This window comes from Pelodiscus sinensis, chromosome 7, assembly GCF_052426305.1.
Source record: "Pelodiscus sinensis isolate ZL-2025 chromosome 7, ASM5242630v1, whole genome shotgun sequence".
In the NCBI taxonomy this organism is placed as follows: domain Eukaryota; kingdom Metazoa; phylum Chordata; order Testudines; family Trionychidae; genus Pelodiscus; species Pelodiscus sinensis.
The window spans coordinates 18,623,715-18,645,025 of NC_143058.1; the positions used below are offsets into that span (position 1 = coordinate 18,623,715).

Here is a 21,311-nt window from a genome sequence, read left to right on the forward strand (position 1 = left end):
AGAAATAAACTTTAAAAGCTCTGTTGTCCTCTAGAGAGCGAGCCTTCTAATAGTGACACGAAAAGATAATTACATTGGGATAGTAGGAATGTACAACGCTAAACTTATTTGAAATTACTGAGCAGAAAAAATGCCCATCTTAGGGTATGGTATTTTACCTGACAATAACAAATTGTTGAGGGCATTTCTTAGCTAGTATAATCTATAAGGAGGAGATAAAGTAATGATATGTCATGTCCAGAGAAGGCTGTAGCAAAAATAAGATTGTCTCTACACTGGGAAGGTTTGGTGACAAAAGAACTGTTGACGTGCAAAAGTCACCAAAAGTGAAAGTGGACAAAATCATTTTTTCTACCTCCCATTGTCAATTTCATAGCCATATTGCTAACTCCCCTGTCCACAGATAGAGGAAAAACATTGTGCCTAAGCACCCACAGTGCAGTGTTGTGGGAAGGGAGAGCTTGGTCCCTGCGCTGCTTGGGATTCGCGCATAGCTTTGCAAGATCTCTGAGCTAAGGAATATCAAAGTAGCACAGCAGTCTCTCAAGCCCCTCCGGCTGAGGCAGCGGAACAGAAGCATTGAAATGATTTGTTTTGTTCCCCAAATGGAGCAGCTCACTCTGCTGTCAGATACTTTCTGAGTCTTTGAAAGGGCAAGTGTCCGTGCCTGCAAGGCAGCAGAGATCACAAAACACTGAGCACAGCCACCAGGACAGATATTGTGGGATACTGGCAGAAGCCACTTCTCTTGACAAAACAAACAGCAGAGTCCACACTGGCTCTTTGTCGACAATAAAGGGAGGGGAAAACACCAAAGTCTCTCGCCAAATTGGGTGTTTTTCTCAACAATCATATTGTAGTGTAAACACACTCACTGTTTTGTTGCCAAAATGCAGGTTTTGGTGACAAAACATGCCAGTGTAGACAAGGCCCCAGATAGAGAGCGAGAAATGGAGAACTAGAGAGAGCAGCCAAAATCAAATAAGTTTTCTAGAAAGATGTTAGATCGAATGTCTTCCAATTCATGCTACAAGATGAAAAATTATATTGTTTGATTCTCTGTTTCATTGTGATTTTTCTCTGCATTCTCTGTATTCTCTGCATTCTTGGCTGTTTTTCCAATTTAATAATTTTTCTCAATAGATTAGAGAAAGTTCTAAACCCTTCATGAAACAAACCAATCTTAGCTTCTTCCATACCTGCAGTATTCAGTACAATAAAAAGATAGGGAGATGCATCACAAAATCAATCCAGTTTCTACAGGACTCTGAGGGTTGTCAGTTTAACATAGTTTGAAATTTGTTGTTTTTAATAGGCAACATGTTTAGCTTAACTTTCTTAAGGACAGAGCCAGTGTTCCTAATGCCAGGGATGAAAGCATTGAATGTTGCTACTTAGCATCATAAATCTTGATAATGTTCCAGAACCAATAGGCAGAATAGAGGTTTATATTATTTTTGCAAATTTGGAAAGTAACATGATTAACGTTCTATCTTGCTGTGAACCAGCAGTCACTATATGATCTACATTAGCTACTTTTGTTTGGCCCCTCTTAGGCTGAGTGTTTGTTTGCAGTTGTGAAGTGTAATATGGCATGAATTAATTACTGCTCTAGTTCAGGTATATTTGAGCTTTTTATGGCAAGGCTGTAGTCTTAAGAGTAGGGCTGTAGATAGTGTGTAATTGAATAGTTGTGTAACTGCATCAAATTTAACGGTTACACAACTCTTCAGTAGTCCCCGGAGGTGGATCCGGCAGTCACTATGCTCTTGGCCCACTCCTGGGCAGCTCCCTGTCACCTTGCACTGCTGCCTCTGTATCAGAGGCAGCAGTGCAGGGTGGCAGCAGCCCTTGTCCGTGGGCGTCCAGGCTCCCGCGGAAGGAGTCTGCTCCACAGCAGCAATCCCTATCAACACGGGGCTTGGAGCCCCATAGACAGGGACTGCTGCCACAGAGCAGCCTCTGTCTGCAGTGGGCCCAGGCTCACCGTGGACAGAGGCTGCTCTGTGAGATGCTAGAGCTTTTAAGCCAGCTCTCCACGGGTACCAGTTCCCACCTCCCTCACAGTTTGCTGCCTTTGATTCAGAGGCAGCAGAGTCGGGGGGGAGGGGTGGAAGGAAGGGGGCTGTAGTCGACAAAATTAGCTAGTTAATCGTGTAGTCATCTCCACATCGACATCTCTGCTTAAGAGTGAAAATTATTTACTTGGATTGCTATAAATGAAAGATGGTCATGTGACTTAGACAAATGTGTCTTGCTTTATAGGTATAATGTGGAATGTCATACGGTTGAATCTGCAAATGACATCGTCGTCCCATCTTTTGATGAATATAAGAAACACTGCATTTTTCAGGGTGATCTTTTGCTGTTCAGCTGTGCGGGATCCCATCCAAACCACAAACGAATCTGCCCCTGCAGAGACTATAATAAGGGACAGGTTGCACTTTGTAAAGATTGTCTATAGCAGCAGCAGCACCTTCCTTTGTTTGGGGACACACACAATGGTTTTGAGAGAGAACTACTTATACTTCCTGCACTTTTGTCCAGGGTCTTGCTGCAGGCTGAGAAAATGCTGCCAAGCAGAATACTTTGAGAGGAGGGATTCAGAACGAACATCTAAATGGTTTTTACTTTTTTTCTAAATGAACATATGCGGTGGAGCTCTTTGAAATCTTCCATCTGCTCAAGGAAAAGAGAAATTAAGTTCCATGCTTTGTAACAATTCGAAGATCATTGCGAAGAACAGTTTGTAGAAAATTCCCAGACACATCAAACGTTTTTTGTTGTTAGTGTGTGTGTGTGTGTGTGTGTGTGTGTGTGAATCAAGTGTTTTCTATTTTTGTTAACAGGTTAAAAACATCCCATCATCATCAGCTAAGAGTCTGAACATCATTCCAGTACAAAATGAGGTGGGTGGGGGAATGTGCTTATGAGTTGGGGGAGAGGACTACAATTATTACTGGGGCACTATTTTGAGTGCTGCAACAGCTTGAATGGCTACAAAATGGTGCATTACACAAGAACTTGGAACTATAAGATAACTCAAATAACAATACATAGCTGCGGGTTCGCAGTCCTTTTTAAAATACTCATATGCTACCAGGTATCGTCTGCATTATAGCTACTGTACCAGAGCACTCTAAACAGGCAGCTCTAGGAACGTGAGGATTGGTTGCTGCCAATTTGTAAGAATCCTGCTGTTTCTTGACAACTGATTGATTATGGTATGCTCTGGTGTGGAACAGCCATGGAAGCATACGGCCATTTAATAATGGACTTGTCTCAGTTTACTGGGTCTATTTAAGAGTGATCCTTGGAATCTTCCTGTGCTTCTGTTGTAGTCTGCCTATTTAAAGTACTGTGTGAAGCAAAAAGTATTCTGCATCATTTGAGCAATATTGTCGGATCCTCAGTTCACTGTACCTTACCGTAGTTAAAACATTACTGCAAGGTGGAGAAAGGATCTGCTAACTATAATTATTGTATCATAGGAATGTGAACTGTCTTGATAACTAGCTCTGCTTTTGAAGAGGAAGATATTTTAAAGAGCAATTATGAGAGAAGGAAAACTTCTTAAGAAGAATATTGTTGATAGCTTTTCTGGATTCTTTATCCTTTTTCTCTTTTAAGAGGCAGGCCGGTGATGTATTTAAAAACTACAATTTATTACCAAAAGTTTGAATTGGAATTCAGACTTGACTTGTTTAGAACGTGAACTAAATCTTTTTAAATAGTAACATGTATCTCTTTTTTTAAGAGTAAATTTCTACTTTTTTGCAGCACAAGCTAACATGTTTGAAAGCATTGTTCATGGCTGGGAAATGTTATGTTAAATTAGAGGGAAATGAATGGCGTAGTCTGCAGTAGGATATGAAAACTGCCATAGTTTGCAGGTTTAAAATTTGGGTATGTCTCAGACATAACTGAAAAAGCCTCAGTTGATTTTTTATTTTCCTTTTTGGAGATTTAACCAGTGCTATCCAGTCTCTCCAATTACAAAAATATAGGCACTTTAATATTTTTCCTCTAGAATATATCAGGTTTACTCATTCTTCTATACCCATTATTCATTATCTGTGTGAGTATTAAAGTCTCTCTTGACCTACCAAAGATCAAATAAGGGAAACATGACTGAAACTGTCAGACACATTATCACAAGGTGTTAACAGAGAAGTAGAAGTTCAGTTTCCAACTCAATATAATTAACTTGTTTATTTCAAGTGCATTTAAATCCCTAATTCCACACTCCTATTTTGTTACACAAGGTAAATAGTACTGCAGACTAGATAGAAATCGGTGTCTAAATGATTATTCAGTATCCAGAAAGTATATATGGCAGGTGCCTGTGCAGCATAGTAACTGGGATGTAATAATAATAAAGCTTCAGTAATTACAGTAATTCTGCAAAAATGGAACATAATTGGATAATAATATTAGGCATAGTTTTGTATGAAAAGAAATTGAATAGTTGAAGTATTCTAAGCATTCCCTCAGTCAGCATGGATGTTTTGGTTTTTTTAATATCCAGGGAACTCTAATACTTAGCCTTTTTCTTTTTCTTTTTTTTTAAGGATTGGAATCTGAGGTGCATCAACTGTTCATTGTAGGTGTTCTCCATATTTCTGTACATATGATAAGAGTGCAACCAGTAGAATCCCAGGCTTTCAAGAAACTCTGGGCACCAATTTGGGCTTATTTCTGGCATTAACTTATTGGTGACAACAGAATCTACCTTTTAGTGATATAGTCTGAGTTTCTGTAGTCAGAAACTTAAGTTAGCTGGAACATCACATCAGTACATTGGCAATAAAGACTTTGTGCGTGTGTGCTTAAACAATCCAAAGCACCATTGCCTATTGTAATATAACTATTAGAAAATATTTGCTGTTTTTGTATAAAAAGGCACTAAGCTGTAAATACACATTTGCTTGTTGCTTATCCATTGTATGGCACACATGGCATAATACAATTTGTTTTGCCTCTAAAAAGTGAAGATAAAGGATTTCTGCTAGTTTGTTGATACTGCTATCTCTGCTGCACTGTATTGTTCAATAATACAGTGCTGCCAGTGCTGTCTTTACCACAGCAGGGGGAGTTATGATCTCTATAGTATGTATGTTTATTTCTAAGCTACTGTATTGAGTTACTGTGTATTAGAGGAAGAGAGAAAGGGAGAAAATGGATAAGCTCCGTTCAATAGCAGAATTCAATGGGAATTTTTTTAGGGGGGAGGGAGGGAATAATCAGTTGGACTACATCATGCTCTCAGAGAATTTTGGGAATTTTGCTGTTCCCTTTAAAAGTCCAGTCCAATAGAAGACATTTTCCAAGGGCTTTATTTTATTGTTGTTGCATCTAAACTGTGGAGCTGCCGAGTTCCCTTTTCAAGAGGAAAAGTGTTCTTTACAATGTACAGCTTCTGTTTTATTTTTTGAAAGAGAAAAGCATGTCAGATCATGGGGAAGAACTTTTCTTATATTCTGCATATGGATATTCTTTGTTTTCAAATCCTGCTTTGCTTGCCTTTTCTTGGATGGAAAAAACCTGAAGTTGCTATCAACGTTTAAATTGAGTGATTTACTAAATCTGATACTTCATTTTGTTTTTTCTATGATGATGTTCTTTACATTTATAAGCAAGTGGGTTCTTCTTGTACAACTGAACACTCCATTCTGCAAGTAAGCACAGGGGATTATTTTCGATGTTATGAATCGTTCACTAGAATTATTGAACTAAATTGTTCCCTATTTATTTCTAAAATGTGGACACGATCTTCTGTGTCAGGAACTCCATAATTAACAAAGTCTTTACTCCAGGCCTGGCCTTTGGGCAAAGCGAGCGAGGCGGTTGCCTAGGGCCTCATGGCTTCGCACATTCAGGGCCTTGCACTGCCCAGCTCCCCGCCCCACCCACCTGGCTGGGAGCCGCGAGGCTGTGCAGCTCAGCATGCTGCCTTGGGCCCTACACGCTCTTTGGCCGAGCCTGCTTTACCCTCTTACTTAAATGTATAGTCCACAAACTGCACTTGGATGATGACTTTGTAAAAGAATGATTATAAAATGGTATTGTATTAATGTATGTATTTTATTTTGTTCTCACTGAAACTCGCAGCATCCTTATTCAGACTTCAGGTTTTGGCAAGAATGAATTTTGGATACACTGGCCTGTAATTGATGGAAATCAGGTGTGTCAAATCTGAAGTATAACAATTATAAGCTCCTAAACATATCCGTCATAAATCAATTTTTTTTGTTTTAAACTTTTGTATTTTTATATGTGACCTGATTTTTTGAAAATCTTATTCCTATGAGATTAGAAAACTTGAGAAAATAATTTACATAATTTATTAAAGTTAACGTAAAAGGCTTGCCTTTGAAAAGTAAAGTTGGTAAATACACACTGTTTAAAAATGCCAATAAAAACCTCATTTATTTCATATATGCAATTTGATTTGCACATGTGTAACTAGATAAGCTTTTTGCATATTTGGCTACGTTTTCTTTATGGTTGTGTCTCTTTGTTTTTCTTTTTGTAATTTATTAGTTATAATTATGTATTTTTCTTAATGTCAGATTAAGTTACTTCTGCAAATATTTAATGTTCACGTGCCTTTTTTATTTTGGGGAGGATTTTAGAATGTGAGCACTGTCTGAACAAGTATAATGGAACACTGATTTTAGGGTTTAAGAAAAGGGCCTTACTTTTTCATGGGTATCTTTTGCTTTTCATGGGTATTTACATGCAGTTAGTCCATAATTGAAAGGATACTTAGCACCTGACAGTCTTTTGGAAAATTAAAAATGTAGAAAAAAGATTTTGAATAACTTATGATCAAATTTCAGTGAGAAAGTAGCATGATCTAATAGACTGATGTTGGAAATAGGGACCAGAAACTCGTAGTCTCCATTTGCAGCTCCATCACTGACCTTTGTATCATTATGTGGATCATTTATTACCTGATTTTTTTTTTCAGGGGACTTAGCCCTCACACTTCCATTGACTTCAAATGGAAAATTTGGGTAATTTGTTTACCTTTATACATTAAAGCTGCTCATATCTATCATGCTTGTGTACCTCAGCATAGTGAAGAGAGGATATTAGCTTGTACTCCACGTTGAAAATGCACATTACAGTGCTGCATAACTGCTAGTGTTTCATGGCTGGCTTCCCCAAGTTATATAAATGATTTAAAAGCTTACAGTTGTGTTTTTAATGTTTACAAGCCCAAACTGCCTTCTCAGTTATATTGCCTCTCAGTGTGATTAGGGCCCAATTTGGTTCCCATCAAAATACTTCCTTTAATGAAGAGGTGTCACGGTTTGATTAAAGGGTCTTATTCTAATGGGATAAGTTACTTTTAAGTTACTTTTATCAATGATAGCTCTCTCCTGTATCTGTCAGTAATGAATGGCTCTGAATAGTTCATTTCTGTGATGTATCTTACTGCTTTGACATCTTATTTATTTTACAATGTATATAATTTAATATTTTAAATAGGTTGAAGTTTCATCTAAATATCCATTAAGGGGGGCGGTTCAGTTTATAAATAAAAACAGATTCCTAATTATGCCAGTCTTTAGTGGGGAATGAGTGATGAGTCATTGCTGTAGCTCTGATTTTATTTAGATGTACTAGGTTTGTTGTCATGGCCAGGGCTTTGTGATGCCAACCCCTCTTCGCTTGTGGCTCTTGATTAGTAGAGCTTCATCCACTTCTAGTACTCCTTTGTCCCATTATCTTTGGGGCAGAACCAATCAATGGCATCTGTCTGCTTGGAATATGTACAGGGAGGGCTCAGGAAACTTATATAAATATATTGTTGTTGCTGTAAATCCAACATTGCAAAATATTGCTCTTAAATGTTGTTTAAACAAATCTTTTGCTTCATATTTTAAACGGCTTTATAGCAAAATGTTTTCAATTTGAATATAGCAATATCTAATAGAACAAGAATGTATAAGCAAGATCAGCAAACTGGTTACTGAGCATGAATGTAGGCAATGTGTTGCAAATCAAATGGCTGAAGCTAGGATGTCTTCTTGCATTAAGTTATCAGTCCTATGCTTGTGCACAAAGGTAAATGTCTTAACACAGTTCAGTCGCCACAAATCTCTTATTTATGGCTCTACATGGCTTACTTTTAATTTAAAGTCCTTTAATGCTAATACAGCAATAGTATTTTGAGTCAGCACACCCACTCCAACCGTTCAAGAAAGCAACATTAATTAAATGAATGTGACATTGTCAAATAGCTAAAAATACAGTATTTGCTCTGCTTGACGCTATAATAAAAATAGGAATAACCTTAACATTCCAAATAGAAAAACAGCTTTAAAAATTCACTTGCTGTAAAATCTGTAATGGCCTTCCCTCTGCTGTCTGCAAGGAGAAATTAATACTAGGCATGGTCTAGATTGACACTGTGTGTTCAACAGCATTAAACTGTCCTCTAGAAATGAGGAAAGCTACTTGTGTACTAGTTCCTTAGGCTTGTAGAGTGCATGCTGCAACATCGCAATATTGTGCACCCAGTCTCCTTCTGACTGAAGTTAATGGCAGTGTGTCCATTGAGTTCTGTGAGAGGGAGAGGTTAGCATGACACTGGAGGAGTTAGCTCTCGGGGGTCACTGTTAGAAATCACCATGCCAAATCCACTCCAATCCTCCCCTGGCATTGCATCAAGAGTTCAGTCTTCCAAGATACTGGACATTCTGGCTTTGATCCAACAAATCATGGCCTTAGTCTTAAGCATGTGAATATCTTCATTGAGTTGATTGGGCCTACCCATTTGCTGAAAGCTTAAGACATTAAATGCTAGATCAAGATAGAGAGAGCAGCACCCAAGATCAAGCCTTATAAGAGCACAAAAAGCATAGGCTCAAATTCATCCCTGCTGCCACTTCATTAGCTTCTAGTAGGCTTATACAAGGAATTAATTTGCTGCATTCCTTAACAAACTTTTTGCTGTAAGGATTGATTCTGGAGACCATAAAAGAAAGTAACCACCTTAGTTTGCTCTCCCTAAGAAAAAGAGCAAGGAACAAGGAAATGCAGTAAGAACAAATGGATAGCCCCAATCTATGTAAAAATGGCAAAGGGCATTAATAGGATCAGAAATGTTACCTGGAAGATTCAAAAGCTAATCAAGAAAATGGGGAGGGGGGGGATATATAAAGTATAATAACGTATTTTGAGTTTTTAAGGTCCTAATTCTGCTCTTTGTTCAAGGAAAATTTTGAAGTCAGTGCAGGGTTTGAATATGTACAAGAACGTCAGGGTTAGTCTTTTAAGTTGTTTTTTTTTTCCCGGGGGGAGGGGGAGGTGTTAACTTTCTCTTGACGTTTAAGTTCTTTGCTTTTCTAAATGACTGTGTTCCACTATATCAGGTTCAAACAGTTTGATTCACATAGTACAAGTTGCAATGGCTGGTAACATATTATCTAATTATTGAAATTCGTTAGGATGGGATTCTTTAAAAATATGTATATGTCTGAATGTGTATTTCAATGGCATAGAACTATGCTTTGTTTTTGCTGTTGTAGAGAGAACTAGGGAGAACTTTATTTTTCAATAAACTTTTTCTTGTGTGATTTGGATTTGTTGTTGTATATGTGCTTAAATGGGAATTCCACCAATTGCACAGCAGTATGATTTGCATTGCAACGATTAGAGGTGTGTCTGTTTCTGTCATGAAGCCCTCTATTCAGAGGTGTTTAAGCAGCAGCAAATAATTCTATCTAAATGGATCATGGCTGATAACATCTAGGGAGCTAATTCTTTACATGAAGTATTTGTTGTTTGGTGGGGGGGTATGAAATCTGGGTGTTTTTAATTCATGTAAAACAAACTAAAATACGTATTGGGAAGATGAGTTTTCATTTGAAGACAGCACATTAGCGGCTCAATATCCTTGTTTCTTGAAGGATTTCTATTACACATGGCATGGAGTTGCTGTGGCTTTAAGAGACTAGTATGGCAGGTAGCACTGCTCTCCAGCCAAAATGCTTCTGAAATAAATGTATTCAAACTTTACTAATTCTGGGTCACTGAGAACGAAAATGATACTTAAAATTGTTGATTGGCTCTAGTTTTCAAGATATGCTATTGGGTCAGTATATACGACCCTTGGCTTGCGAATGACAGAGGATAAGTGAGTTATAAAGGGAAAGGATCTCAATTTAAACCATAAATGACTAAAATACATCTTTGCCTGGATCTATGAATAAATCTGACAGGGTTTGGATAGTACTTGCTTTTTAGGCAACACAATGAATGATGCAATCTGAAGCTGGTATTGCATCATACATGATATGAATTGCATCATGTTATTCCTAGAAATCATGGATGTTTTCCTGCATAATGGCAATGTTTCCCCATCAATTCCAGGTGGTCATGCAGTCCATATGAAGGAAACCTATGACAACATGAAACAACTTTTGAGGTGCATAAACTATGACCAACATCAATGGCAGCTTTGCGGTGATTTGAAGGTAGTTGCTCTCTTGCTTGGTCTGCAGACTGGATACACAAAGTACTGCTGTTTTCTCTGCAAATGGGATAGTCGTGCAAGAGATTCCCACTACATCAAGATAGATTGGCCACTCAGACAGTCATTGGAGCCTGGGAGGAAAAGTGTTCAGCATCCACCACTTGTTGAATCAAGGAAGATTTTGTTACCACCATTACACATCAAGCTGGGTCTGATGAAGAACTTTGTCAAGGCCATGGACAAAACACAAGCAGCTTTCGAGTACCTCTGTGGAAAATTTTCAAGGTGAAGTGAAGCTAAGATAAAGGAAGGTGTCTTTGTTGGTCCTCAGATTCGTGAACTTCTTCGAGATGATGCATTTGACCATGCACTGCGTGGCAAGGAAAAGACGGCATGGAAAGCCTTCCAGTTAGTGGCAATAAATTTTCTCGGAAACAACAAGGCAGACAACTACAGGTTGTTGGTAGAAAACCTCCTAAAGGCATACAAAAGCTTTGGTTGCGACATGTCACTAAAGATACATTTTTTGCACTCTCATCTAGATTTTTTTCCCACCGAACTGCAGAGCAGTGAGCGACGAGCACGGCGAGCGATTTCACCAGGACATTGCAACAATGGAGAAATGCTATTAGGGCAAATGGAGCCCATCAATGCTTGCAGACTGTTGCTGGACAGTGACAAGAGATGCTCCATTTAATGAATACAAGAGACAAGCCAAGAAGCGCTGAGTAGACACTGAATAGGACTAAACTATGTACATAATAGTTTTTTGCCTTTTGTTTCATAATAAATTTTATTTATATAACCCTTTTGCTGATTTTTAAAGTGTTACATAAACAGGACAGGTGAAATATTATCATGTAAAGCAAACATAAACACATGAAAAGACCTAGGTTTACAATTTATGATTAAAACTCTACTATCTACACAATATACATAGACGTAAAATGTAAAAACTTAAATATCTTGGAAACAGTAGCCAATCAGTTGTTTTAATTGTCATATTTGAATTCAGCACATCAAAATACATAATAAATAGCACATTTTATCTCTGAAGCAGGCGACTTCTAAAAAATTTGTAGACCAGTGTAGTCGGAAGAAGAGCTATGATATCTTGAGTCAAATGCCTCCTTACTTTAAGGAGACTTCTGTGTGTTTACATTTTGATCTATAAAGAGTTTGTGAAGATTCTACAAATTGCTTTTGCAACATCCTCCTGCCAACCCATGGAACAAGTGACCAAGTTTGAAACTTCAGGTTACTTCCTCAGCTGGTTTAAACTAGCAAATCTCGATTTGATGTCATTGGGAGCTACATCAGTCTATAATTTCCTGCATCATATCAGATATAGATATAGATATATAAGACACCACCAGTAGGCTGATATGTATGTTTAAAGAGATCTGGAGTGGCTAATATGGATTCTTCAAGTGATGGTCTCTTGATGTATTCAAAATGCAGGTGCGCATGTGAACCCATGCACTGGAGCAGGAAGCTTTTAACAATATTGTTCATTGATCCACGTGGTCATCTTCTGTTGCTATGTGCTCCAGGTGAGGTTATCAGAGGCCATGTGGGCTGTGCCCTCAGTTTCTTCTTACTGCATGGTCATAGTCTGAATAATCTCTTCATGCACTCATAGTTTTTACGAAAATGACTGTCCATTTGTGTATAGTTACTTCTGCTTCTTTCATTTTAGTCCTCCTGTAAATAGAGTAGTTATTTAGTGAAGCCCTATACATGGCTTCCCTGAAACAACTTGGGGAATTATGCCCTGCATTCCAGGGTTTAAAAACTACACCTCATCCCCTCGTTTGTTCTCCATGAATATCACGCACGTTCGTTATCTGTGCTGCCTGGGCCAGCTGTGATATCTGCAAGTCTCCAACAAGGACCCACAAAACCCATCTTCTCTGTCTCCACAAGGCCTCACATGGAGTCTGATCCTGGGTCGTAAGGACCGACGGTGTGTTTTTCTTTTCCAGCTGTGAGCACTTCACCTCTGGCCTCCCACCCAGGACAATCAGTGATGCTGAGCTGTGAGAAGGCAAACAAGGAGTTCTGCAAGTGCTCCAAGAACAGGTTCCTGTCACGGACTGCTGGGATACACTACATTTCCTTCCTAAGCCTGGACAAGAGAGATGTCATTCAACAACTCTGCTGTGCCACTCTCTAAAACAGAGGGCAAAGTAAGAGAAGAAACATTCACCAGCACTACTAGTCCCACTGATGCCAGTGGGTTAAGATAATTCTTTGGCTTGCACTTTTCAGCCATCACAAGATTCTTCAGGTGCTTTTCCGCGTATCCCTTCTCAATTTGGCAAACCATAGGATGTTCTGTGGATACCAGGACAAATGGAACTGCTGATTTCCTCCACCCACCTAGGATTGCTGTATCATCCTGTGCTGCTTCTCTCAGCTACAGGATCTCCTACACCAGTAGATGCACTGCTTCTGTTCACTTGAGATTAGCCCCATCGGTAGTAGTACCACCTGTGCCAACAATTCTGCTATTTCTGGAGGCTTCTTCAGACTCGGCACTTTTCAGCAGAAAAGCGATCCAGTGTAGCTCAGACTCTGGGGTGTGCTCACCTCACCAGATGCACTATGCTCTAGTCCCAGCAGGTTGGTATCTATATTTCTGGGATCCAAAGTACCAACAAGACCCTTCTCATAGCATCATTGACCCGCAAGGGGCTTTCATCATAGGCTATACCCGTCAATGGCCTAACACAATCCCACCCAGTCCCTCCACTGGGTCTCATTGACTTGGACCTGCAAGAGGACCCAGAGCATGATCGGCCCCACAGGTCCTGACAGCAGCCCCTTTTCTCCAAATGAGGCCCTGATTTCTCCACTCCTCTTACCTGACCACCAGTACCAGGAGTTGCAGCAAGGGTGGCTCTCGACCTAGGCGTTCCCCTGGAGGAAATCCAGGACTAACTTTACCAATTGCTGGATATATTCACCTGTTGGGTACAGGTGTGTGTAGCTCTGCCTATTGAGGCCATCATGAAACCCGCACAAATAGCATGGTACATGACAGCATCTTGTGCGCTTACACCCAAGAGGGCAGAATGCAGGTATTTGGTGCCAGCTAAATGGACTGACTTTTTTTCCCTGTTACTCCCATCCCCTGATTTCCTGGTGCATGTGGCCATAGAAACAGGCTTGCATTCGTCTGCTTCAGTTCCTCTGGTTAAGGCAGCAAAGCATCTGGATCCCATGGACTGCAAACTGTACTCCTCTGCAACCCTGAAATTCCGCATCTCTAATGACCAGTCTCTGCCAAAGGAGTATAATTTTAATAATTAATTATGCAGATAGGGACCATCACTCCAAGAAGAAGAGGGAAGTTACTTACCTGTAACTGGAGGTTCTTCAAGATATGTGGTCCCTATTTGTGTTCCACTACTTGTCCACCATCCCCACTGCTGTGAACTACTTATTCAGTGGTAAGAGGCTGACTGAGGACTTGTCTCACACGCAGCCTCTTATAACCTCGCCTGGAGCATGTGGCAACCTAAGACACCCATGAATATCAATGGATACTGCTGCTGAAAACTTCCAACTCTGGTGCACAGTACATAAGCACACCTGTGTTTGGCATACAAAAAGGGAATGCACATCAGTTCAGAATTTATTTACAAATTTGATCTTCAATCTGAGATTGAATAAAGATATTAACTGGTTGACACGCTACAGAACCAATTTCCCCTACCTTTGACATTCACATTTTCACATGAAAAGCTATGTATGGGACACATCCAGTCTACTTAATTAGCTTTATTAACATGGGTCCTACCATTGACAATAACTGCTTTTGCTATTTTTCTATACCTTGGAGTCTGTTATTTTCACTCCAACTGATGAAGTGGGTTTTACCCACAAAAGTTCATGATTCTATATATTCGTAATGTCCCTAAGGTGCCAAAGAACTACTTGTTGTTTTTCAAGTTACAGACTAACACAGCTACCCCTGAGATTTTTTTTACCTAAATAAGTAATATGTTGTATTTAAAAGCAAATGTAAAACATGAGGAGGAATTGCATGATTCCTGCAAGTTGTCACCTTACCTTCCATCTGGCTTCAGAATGCTGTATGTTTTATCCATTAGTTATATTAAATAATTTGGTTTGTCATTGGTACATGAACACATGTGCTGCAAATTTCTGGCCCTGCTCTTCAGAGGCCTTTTCTTCCGTGCCACAGAAATGTTTCTATTTCAGGGAAGTGTAAAGCATGTGTATATGCATGCGTAGTTATCCACTAGCTTGATCTCCTTTCCATGGATCCCATCGTTCTGGATTAAAACAGGTGCAAAACTAATCTCTGACCTTGTTGCCCATCAACATATCTTAGTGCCAAAGCCCTAAAATGTTTGCTATCATCAAATTAAATTGTTAACAGTGTGGGGGCAATTGAGCCTTATTTTGCATACTTGGAAACTAGCCATGAAAAGTAGGTCAAGTTGTTTCCAATAATGAATGTTACAAGTAGGTGCAATAGAGCAAGTCAGAGAAATTGAGCTAGTTCAAGCAAAAATGTCTACTTGATAAAGCTTTAGGGCTGTGCCGGGGTTAGATTTTATAAATAAGAAAATATAGCAACCAAGGTTGGCCTTACAGAAGTTAGTTTACTTGGTGAACGAAATGAGGAAAAGATGAACTATGCTGCTTGCTTCCCACCCCAACATCCTGTTTGGGGATTTTCAAAAGGAGACTTCAAAAAAATTCTCATCTCACCTTTCCTGACCCCAATACAGAAGGAGCAGACAAAACTGAAGAGTTAGCTTTTCCTAGGAAAGAAATCAGGCCATGCTCTTGTTTAAGGAACTTTGTTCCTCACCTATGTGTCCTGAAAGTAGTCATGGCATTCAGTCCTCAAATCATTGGTGCGGATTCCTGATGTCTGGGCTCCAGAGGCTCCAGGCAAATGCATGTAAGATCCTGTTCTGCATTCCCCTTCTTTCTTACCATCTTACTCTCTCAGCTATTCATTGGATCCTGTAATCACTGTACTGCTTGCATCAGCACAGCAAGATGAGGGGTCATCCAGCCCTGCCCTGTTACAGAATCCAGAACAACTGGTGATATGGCTGATCTGCCAACCTGAAGCTTCCATTGGTGACTGGCCAAGTGCCCAGTGTTCCTCGGACATCAGCAAAAACTGTATTTCCCTCTATTTTTCTATCTTGTCTCTCTCCTTGTCTGTGATTTAAAAACAGAGAAAGTGAATGCCCTTCACACATTAGCACTGGGAGTAAAATTAACTCTTTTCACCAAAGAAGGGTTGTTAGTAAAATAAGAGACTGATATTTTACCTCCAAAAGGAGAGAGTCTTTAACATGTTTGGGTTATGTGTAATTACTCATTTTTAGCTATTTTTTATTTATAATTCTTTATTGTGTTTTGATTAATACACTTCCAACTTTAGAATGGGAGTTTCCCAAGAAACCAAGCAAACCAGAAAAATTCTGAACCTTTGTAATATTGTTCCAGTACTGGATAGTGAAAGAGTTTTGTAAAACCGTAAGCTCCTTGGGCCCTTGAGATCAATGCAACAGTGTACACTGCTCATCCCTTGATTTGGCAAGACTGAGGAATGTTTTTAACCCTTTCATATTTCATCCCCTAAATGTTGTCCAGCTTTTGATATAGGAAGGCTTTCGTGAAATGGTGGGTTTTCCAATAGGATATGATTTCAGATAGGCAGAAGTGCAACCACATAAGAAAAGATGTATGGGAGGTGGAACCTGGAGTAGAAATACACATCTTGTTGCTGTACTGAAAATAATAGAAGGGGTAGAGGTAGGACTGATCTCCCTCTCCATTCCATTTCACACCAGTGGTTTCACCAACAGGTTTGATTTCAGTAAGATCTCATCTAGCCAGAAGTAGGTACCTCCACCAAGACCTTCCTGCATGTAGCTTGCAAAAACCTTACCCTGAGCTTCTGACAGGGTCATCATCTCTGTGGGTCAGGACTGAAGAGGTGACGCTAATCCCCATCCACTCTCCATTGCAACTCAGTTCAGTCATCCAAATGCATTAGACTTCTAAGCCCATTATTTGAGATGCTCGTGCTTATGTAGAATTCCTGAACTTACTAATTTGGATAAACTTTTAAGTTTTATATTAAAATCTTTGCGGGTGCGATCAATATACTACTGAATGTCAAGTGTTAATTGCACTGGTTTAAACTGGCACAGCGCAGTAAATGGATACTATAGAGGCCCTCATACATATAGGCATGAACTATATTTGTCCTAGAGGCTCCAGTTCTGCTGAGCAGCGTGCTCTCTTTGTGCTGTGGAAAATCAGGGACTTGCTGACTAACAAATACTGACTCGAGACGGTTGCTGCAACAGGTAAAATGTATTACACTGCTGACACCATATTCTGAAGAAGTAAGAGTTTGCAGGACCCAGACGACACCATCTCCAACATCAGGTGAGACTTTCTCTCCCTCCATACTCCCAATGGTTCCTCCTTGCTTGTCTTATTCATTTTCCTATCCCTCTCCTTTCTTCTTCTGTGTAATGAGCGACTGGCTTTGCCAGCCAAGATAGCATATTTTGCAGCAATGCTGTAAGCCTTGAGGCAGCTAAATGCTATGCCTTGAGTGGCCCAATGCTGACACAAGTTTACTAGGATGCAGACTATCTGATAAGACCATGTACCATGCCTGCATTTTTCCAGCAGTGCTGTTGCAAGTGAAAGTCCGCACCAGAGACAGAAACTGTGTTTTCTATCTTTGTGGTTCTTTGCTTGCCCATTATTTTATCCCGGCTGCCTTTTAGGAAACAGGATTGCACTTTAACAATAAAAGCAACAATGACAGCTCCAGCGCACCTCTACTAACTTCTCCTTTCCCCAAAAGGACAGCTTTTAGCATCTCTCAGTCTCTACGATGGTGTATCTGACAGGGGATTTGGAAAGGGAAAGCCTTGTTTCATACTTTACCTTTTACATTTTTTATTTTTTTTCTTGTCTTGTCATGATTCATATTTTTAAAAGTGTTTTCATTGTACTGAACAGGTTGGTTCTCTGTGTCAGACCATGAACCTTGTTTAAAATGGTCTGGTGTTAGTAACTGTTATGTTGACATGTTTGATTCCTAGGGTCCTCTATTCCATCTAAATTAATACGAGGGCGGGTATTGCACAACCACTGCCTAGTATGGAGAATCAGTATCATGCCCAGAGTATCCATTATTAAGGTATATTTGCAGTCTGCAGTATGGCAGAGTTTGCTTGTGGCCAATCTGTGCTTGCCATTGGCTATAGCTAGGATCTGAGCCCCTTTTTTGTATGAACACTGATATTTCTCTCTGATACTCTTGTATGCATGCACTTTCCCTAGGATCGCCTTGAACAAGGGCCATTTTCTGTTGGAAAATTGCTCCAGCAGCTATGATCAGTAAATCATATTGTTAAAAGGGTGGGGATGGTCAGGCTGCACAGCAAATGTTCGTCCTATACTTTACCTGCTGCTTACTTTAACAATTGTGCTCTTGTCACCCTGTGAAAAGTGTTGTATGTACTGCTGAAAGGGATGCAATGATCTTTAGTATTATCCAGTGGCATTATGGATATTACAACTACTACTTAGCACTGAAAAAAACTTTGTCTACAAAGCACTGTACAAACTTTAGCTAGCCCAAATTAAATACAAAAGCCTTAGATGCTAGAGAATGAAAATCCAGTTCCTGGAGGAAAAAGGTAATGGAGCTGATGATTGCTGGAAGTGGGCAGTTACAGGAGGCTGAGAAATGCTGGCACCGCCTCTGTAGAGATGGCCCTATTCTGAGGGTGAAGAGGCCACAGCCCACCATCCATAAAGGAAGAATACAGAAGAAACCAAGTGGAACCTTAAAGCTTGACAGTGCTTAGAATGATGGTGCATTGAGACCACAGCCTATCGTGCTGACCAATTCTGTCTCATTGTTTCCTTGTACTCCCCCACCCATCTGCCTTCCCGTTTATCCATCTGTTGTCTCTCAGACTGTAAACTTCTTGAGATAGGGACCATCTTTTTGTTCTGTTTATACAGCTCTTAGCACCAGAGAGTCCAGATTCGTGGCTTGGGTGCCTCAGCACTATGGAAATACAGATCATAACCTTGTAGAGTATTTTTCAGCTTTACCAGGGCATGGAATGATCACAGAGTGGAACCATCAGCTGTCTGTTTTTATTTGACTAAAGACATCAGAATTTGGCCAACAGTTTGTAAGTGCTTTGACTGGGAATAAAAGGTCTATCAATATAAAGCATCAAAAAGCCATCTGTTATCAATTCCTTGACAATTTGATTGTAGGTCGGCTGTCATATGTTCTCAACCCAAATGAATGTGGATCCCCTCTTCTTAATGTATTATTTCACTTCCATGATATCATAGCTGCTTTTTTCACCCAGCAGAGGACAAATGAAATGCCTAACACTCACTCAGTTCTCCACATTGTGCAGCCAACCCAAAACATATGAAGTGGAGGAAATTGCAATGACGAGAGAATCTAGTTTAATGGACTGCTGTACAGGAAGACTTGGTTCTACGATACATTCTGGCAACAGCTGTCAAATATTTCTTACAGGTACTGTATAAAATAGATAACAGTTTTATTGTATACTTCCTGATTCTTGGATATTGTAAGTAGTATATTAAGAAATACATAGAAATGTGTGGTGAAGGGTGAACTTTTTTTTTAACAGAATAATCTAAATCTAATACATAGCTCTGTGTTTCACCACAGTTCAAAGCTGTCACTGCTGTACCTTCATCAGGCTAGAGAGAAACCACATAGTCACAAATACTGTGTATGGTACAATAAAAGAGTGAAAATCGCATTTCTCATACTGGTCCTTCTTACACTTCATTTTGGCTTTTGTCTTTACAGTAATACTTTTTGTGCTTGTTTGGTCCATGCAAAGCAATGTCCTGTGTGCATCACTGGTTAAATAAAAACAAAATTCAAATTAAGAGGATTTACAGTTTAGATAATTTAGGATTAATAAAATTATATGAAATGAACCTCTGATCATATAAATGAGTGGGTCTTGTGCTGTTTTTTCTTCTTGTGCTGGTCCATCCTCTTGAGACAAAAAATCTTGTTTACTTCAGTGCTTTAAGTGACTGTTGTTAGCATCCATAATCTACGTACCATACTTTGATGAGTTGTGAGCTGAAGAAGTTGACAATGGCCATAATTCAACGTTACAGCACAAATTTGGAAAAAAATTTGAGCCAACATTAAAAGAGACTTTGAAATTGGCACCTCTTATCGGCAGATGTCTATTATATCAATAAAAACAATTTCACTCTAGAACACAGAACATTGCTGCTGGTTTGGAATTGCAAATTATGTATGTTTTCTACTGTCACTTAACAGGATTCAATAGCTTACTTGAAAGGAAAATGCCACTGTTTGCTGCGTTTGTAAGCAGTGCACATATCTGCCTCTTATACAGAGATTTCCCATTTAAAATAAACATTAAAAGAAATATACCATGGGAAATAAACTGCATATCCAGTGAAATATCAGTGGCACCACTTGCCAAAACAGATGATGTTGCAGATTCCCAGTCCATACAGAGAACAGGAGATAGATCTTCATTCAAACATTTCATAATGACGTGTTTGCCTTACACGTGGGACCATATCAATAAGTAACCTGCAAATGAAAGCACACATCAGTTGAGGTTGAACTGTAAGGGAAAGAACAGAGGGCAGTTGTTAGATGCACTCAAGAAATAACAGGTTTATCTTCTCTTCACTGCTGATGAGACCCAGAACCAGCTCTTCTAAACCTATAAGATGTTGTGGGGGGGGGGGACAATGGGTAAGGAGTGGGGTCTACCCACAAATTTGAAATACCAGATGCACTGCTCTACTTTAGAAGATTTAAATACAAGGGGCTAGATTATGATTTAAAGCCACAGCCCAATGGAGTGGAGAGGGGGCAGGGTGGTGCTGCAATGAGTCCCCTGGGAGAATTCTGGCTTAATCAGGTTTGGCTCTGCCAGCTAGGGAGAGGATGTAACCCTCTGCTGATACTAGGATGGCTTTGAAAAAGATTGTTATGGTGGAGATGAGTGACAGAGGCTGCACCCTTAGTGGAGTCTGCTCAGTGGCCAGAACTCACTCTGAGGTTTATCCCTTAGTGACTTGAATGCTCCAGAAAGACATCAGCGCTTATTAGCGCTTCCCCCAGAAAGTGAGGATAGCTGAGACCTGGCAAGGCAGTGCAGGCGAGCTGTACCTGATGGAATCTACTGACTGGCCACAGCAGATCCTGGTCATCCAAAGGCATGTGATGATGGTGGTAAGTAATACAGGGATTAAACTTGAAAAATTTTGGATTCGGTTTGTGATGTTTGCATTGTTCCTGCTGTAATGTCCCCTGCCTCACCTCTGCATTTGCCAGAATAGCCTGCCTCTGTTGTAGAATGTAGAAACCAGTGATTTTACCAGAATGCTCTCCGCTAACTTTCCTAACTGGATTATAAGATAAAAACCATAATTATGGGTACTAGAACTCTACAATGTAAGTTCAATAAAACAATTTCTGTTTTTTTATTTTCCTTGAAAGTGTCCGGCCTTCCAAAACCCAAAGAACATTTATCACCCTGAACTTCTGCAGTGGAATTCCTGGCTCCAGTGAAGTCAATAGCAAAACTCCCATTGATTTCCACAGCACCAGGATTTCATCTCCAATTTTAGTTTCATGGTTCAAGAATTCCTTATCCCATCCATTTCAAATCTAGTGGAAAAATTATTTGGATATAGGCTGACCTATCAGTTTCCAAGCCAATATACAGTATAT

The 21,311-nt window shown here is 39.7% G+C and overlaps 2 protein-coding genes across 5 annotated transcripts in view; one reads left to right on the forward strand and one right to left on the reverse strand.

Moving 5' to 3' along the window:
- The window catches only part of MGAT5 (alpha-1,6-mannosylglycoprotein 6-beta-N-acetylglucosaminyltransferase), a 269,340-nt gene extending 259,750 nt beyond the window's left edge, over positions 1-9,590 (forward strand). For all 4 annotated transcript variants that reach the window (XM_075933279.2, XM_075933275.2, XM_075933276.2 and 1 more), the window contains 2 exons: positions 2,266-2,909; positions 4,572-9,590. In XM_075933279.2, the coding sequence (XP_075789394.1) occupies positions 2,266-2,464 (199 nt within the window). In that variant the 3' untranslated portion in view covers positions 2,465-2,909; positions 4,572-9,590. The remainder of the gene's footprint in view (positions 1-2,265; positions 2,910-4,571) is intronic.
- Positions 9,591-17,970: 8,380 nt separating this feature from the next.
- TMEM163 (transmembrane protein 163) overlaps positions 17,971-21,311 on the reverse strand; it is a 176,232-nt gene continuing 172,891 nt past the window's right edge. Inside the window, exon 8 of the mRNA XM_075933280.2 lies at positions 17,971-20,159. Within this exon, the coding sequence (XP_075789395.1) occupies positions 20,099-20,159 (61 nt within the window). The 3' untranslated portion in view covers positions 17,971-20,098. The remainder of the gene's footprint in view (positions 20,160-21,311) is intronic.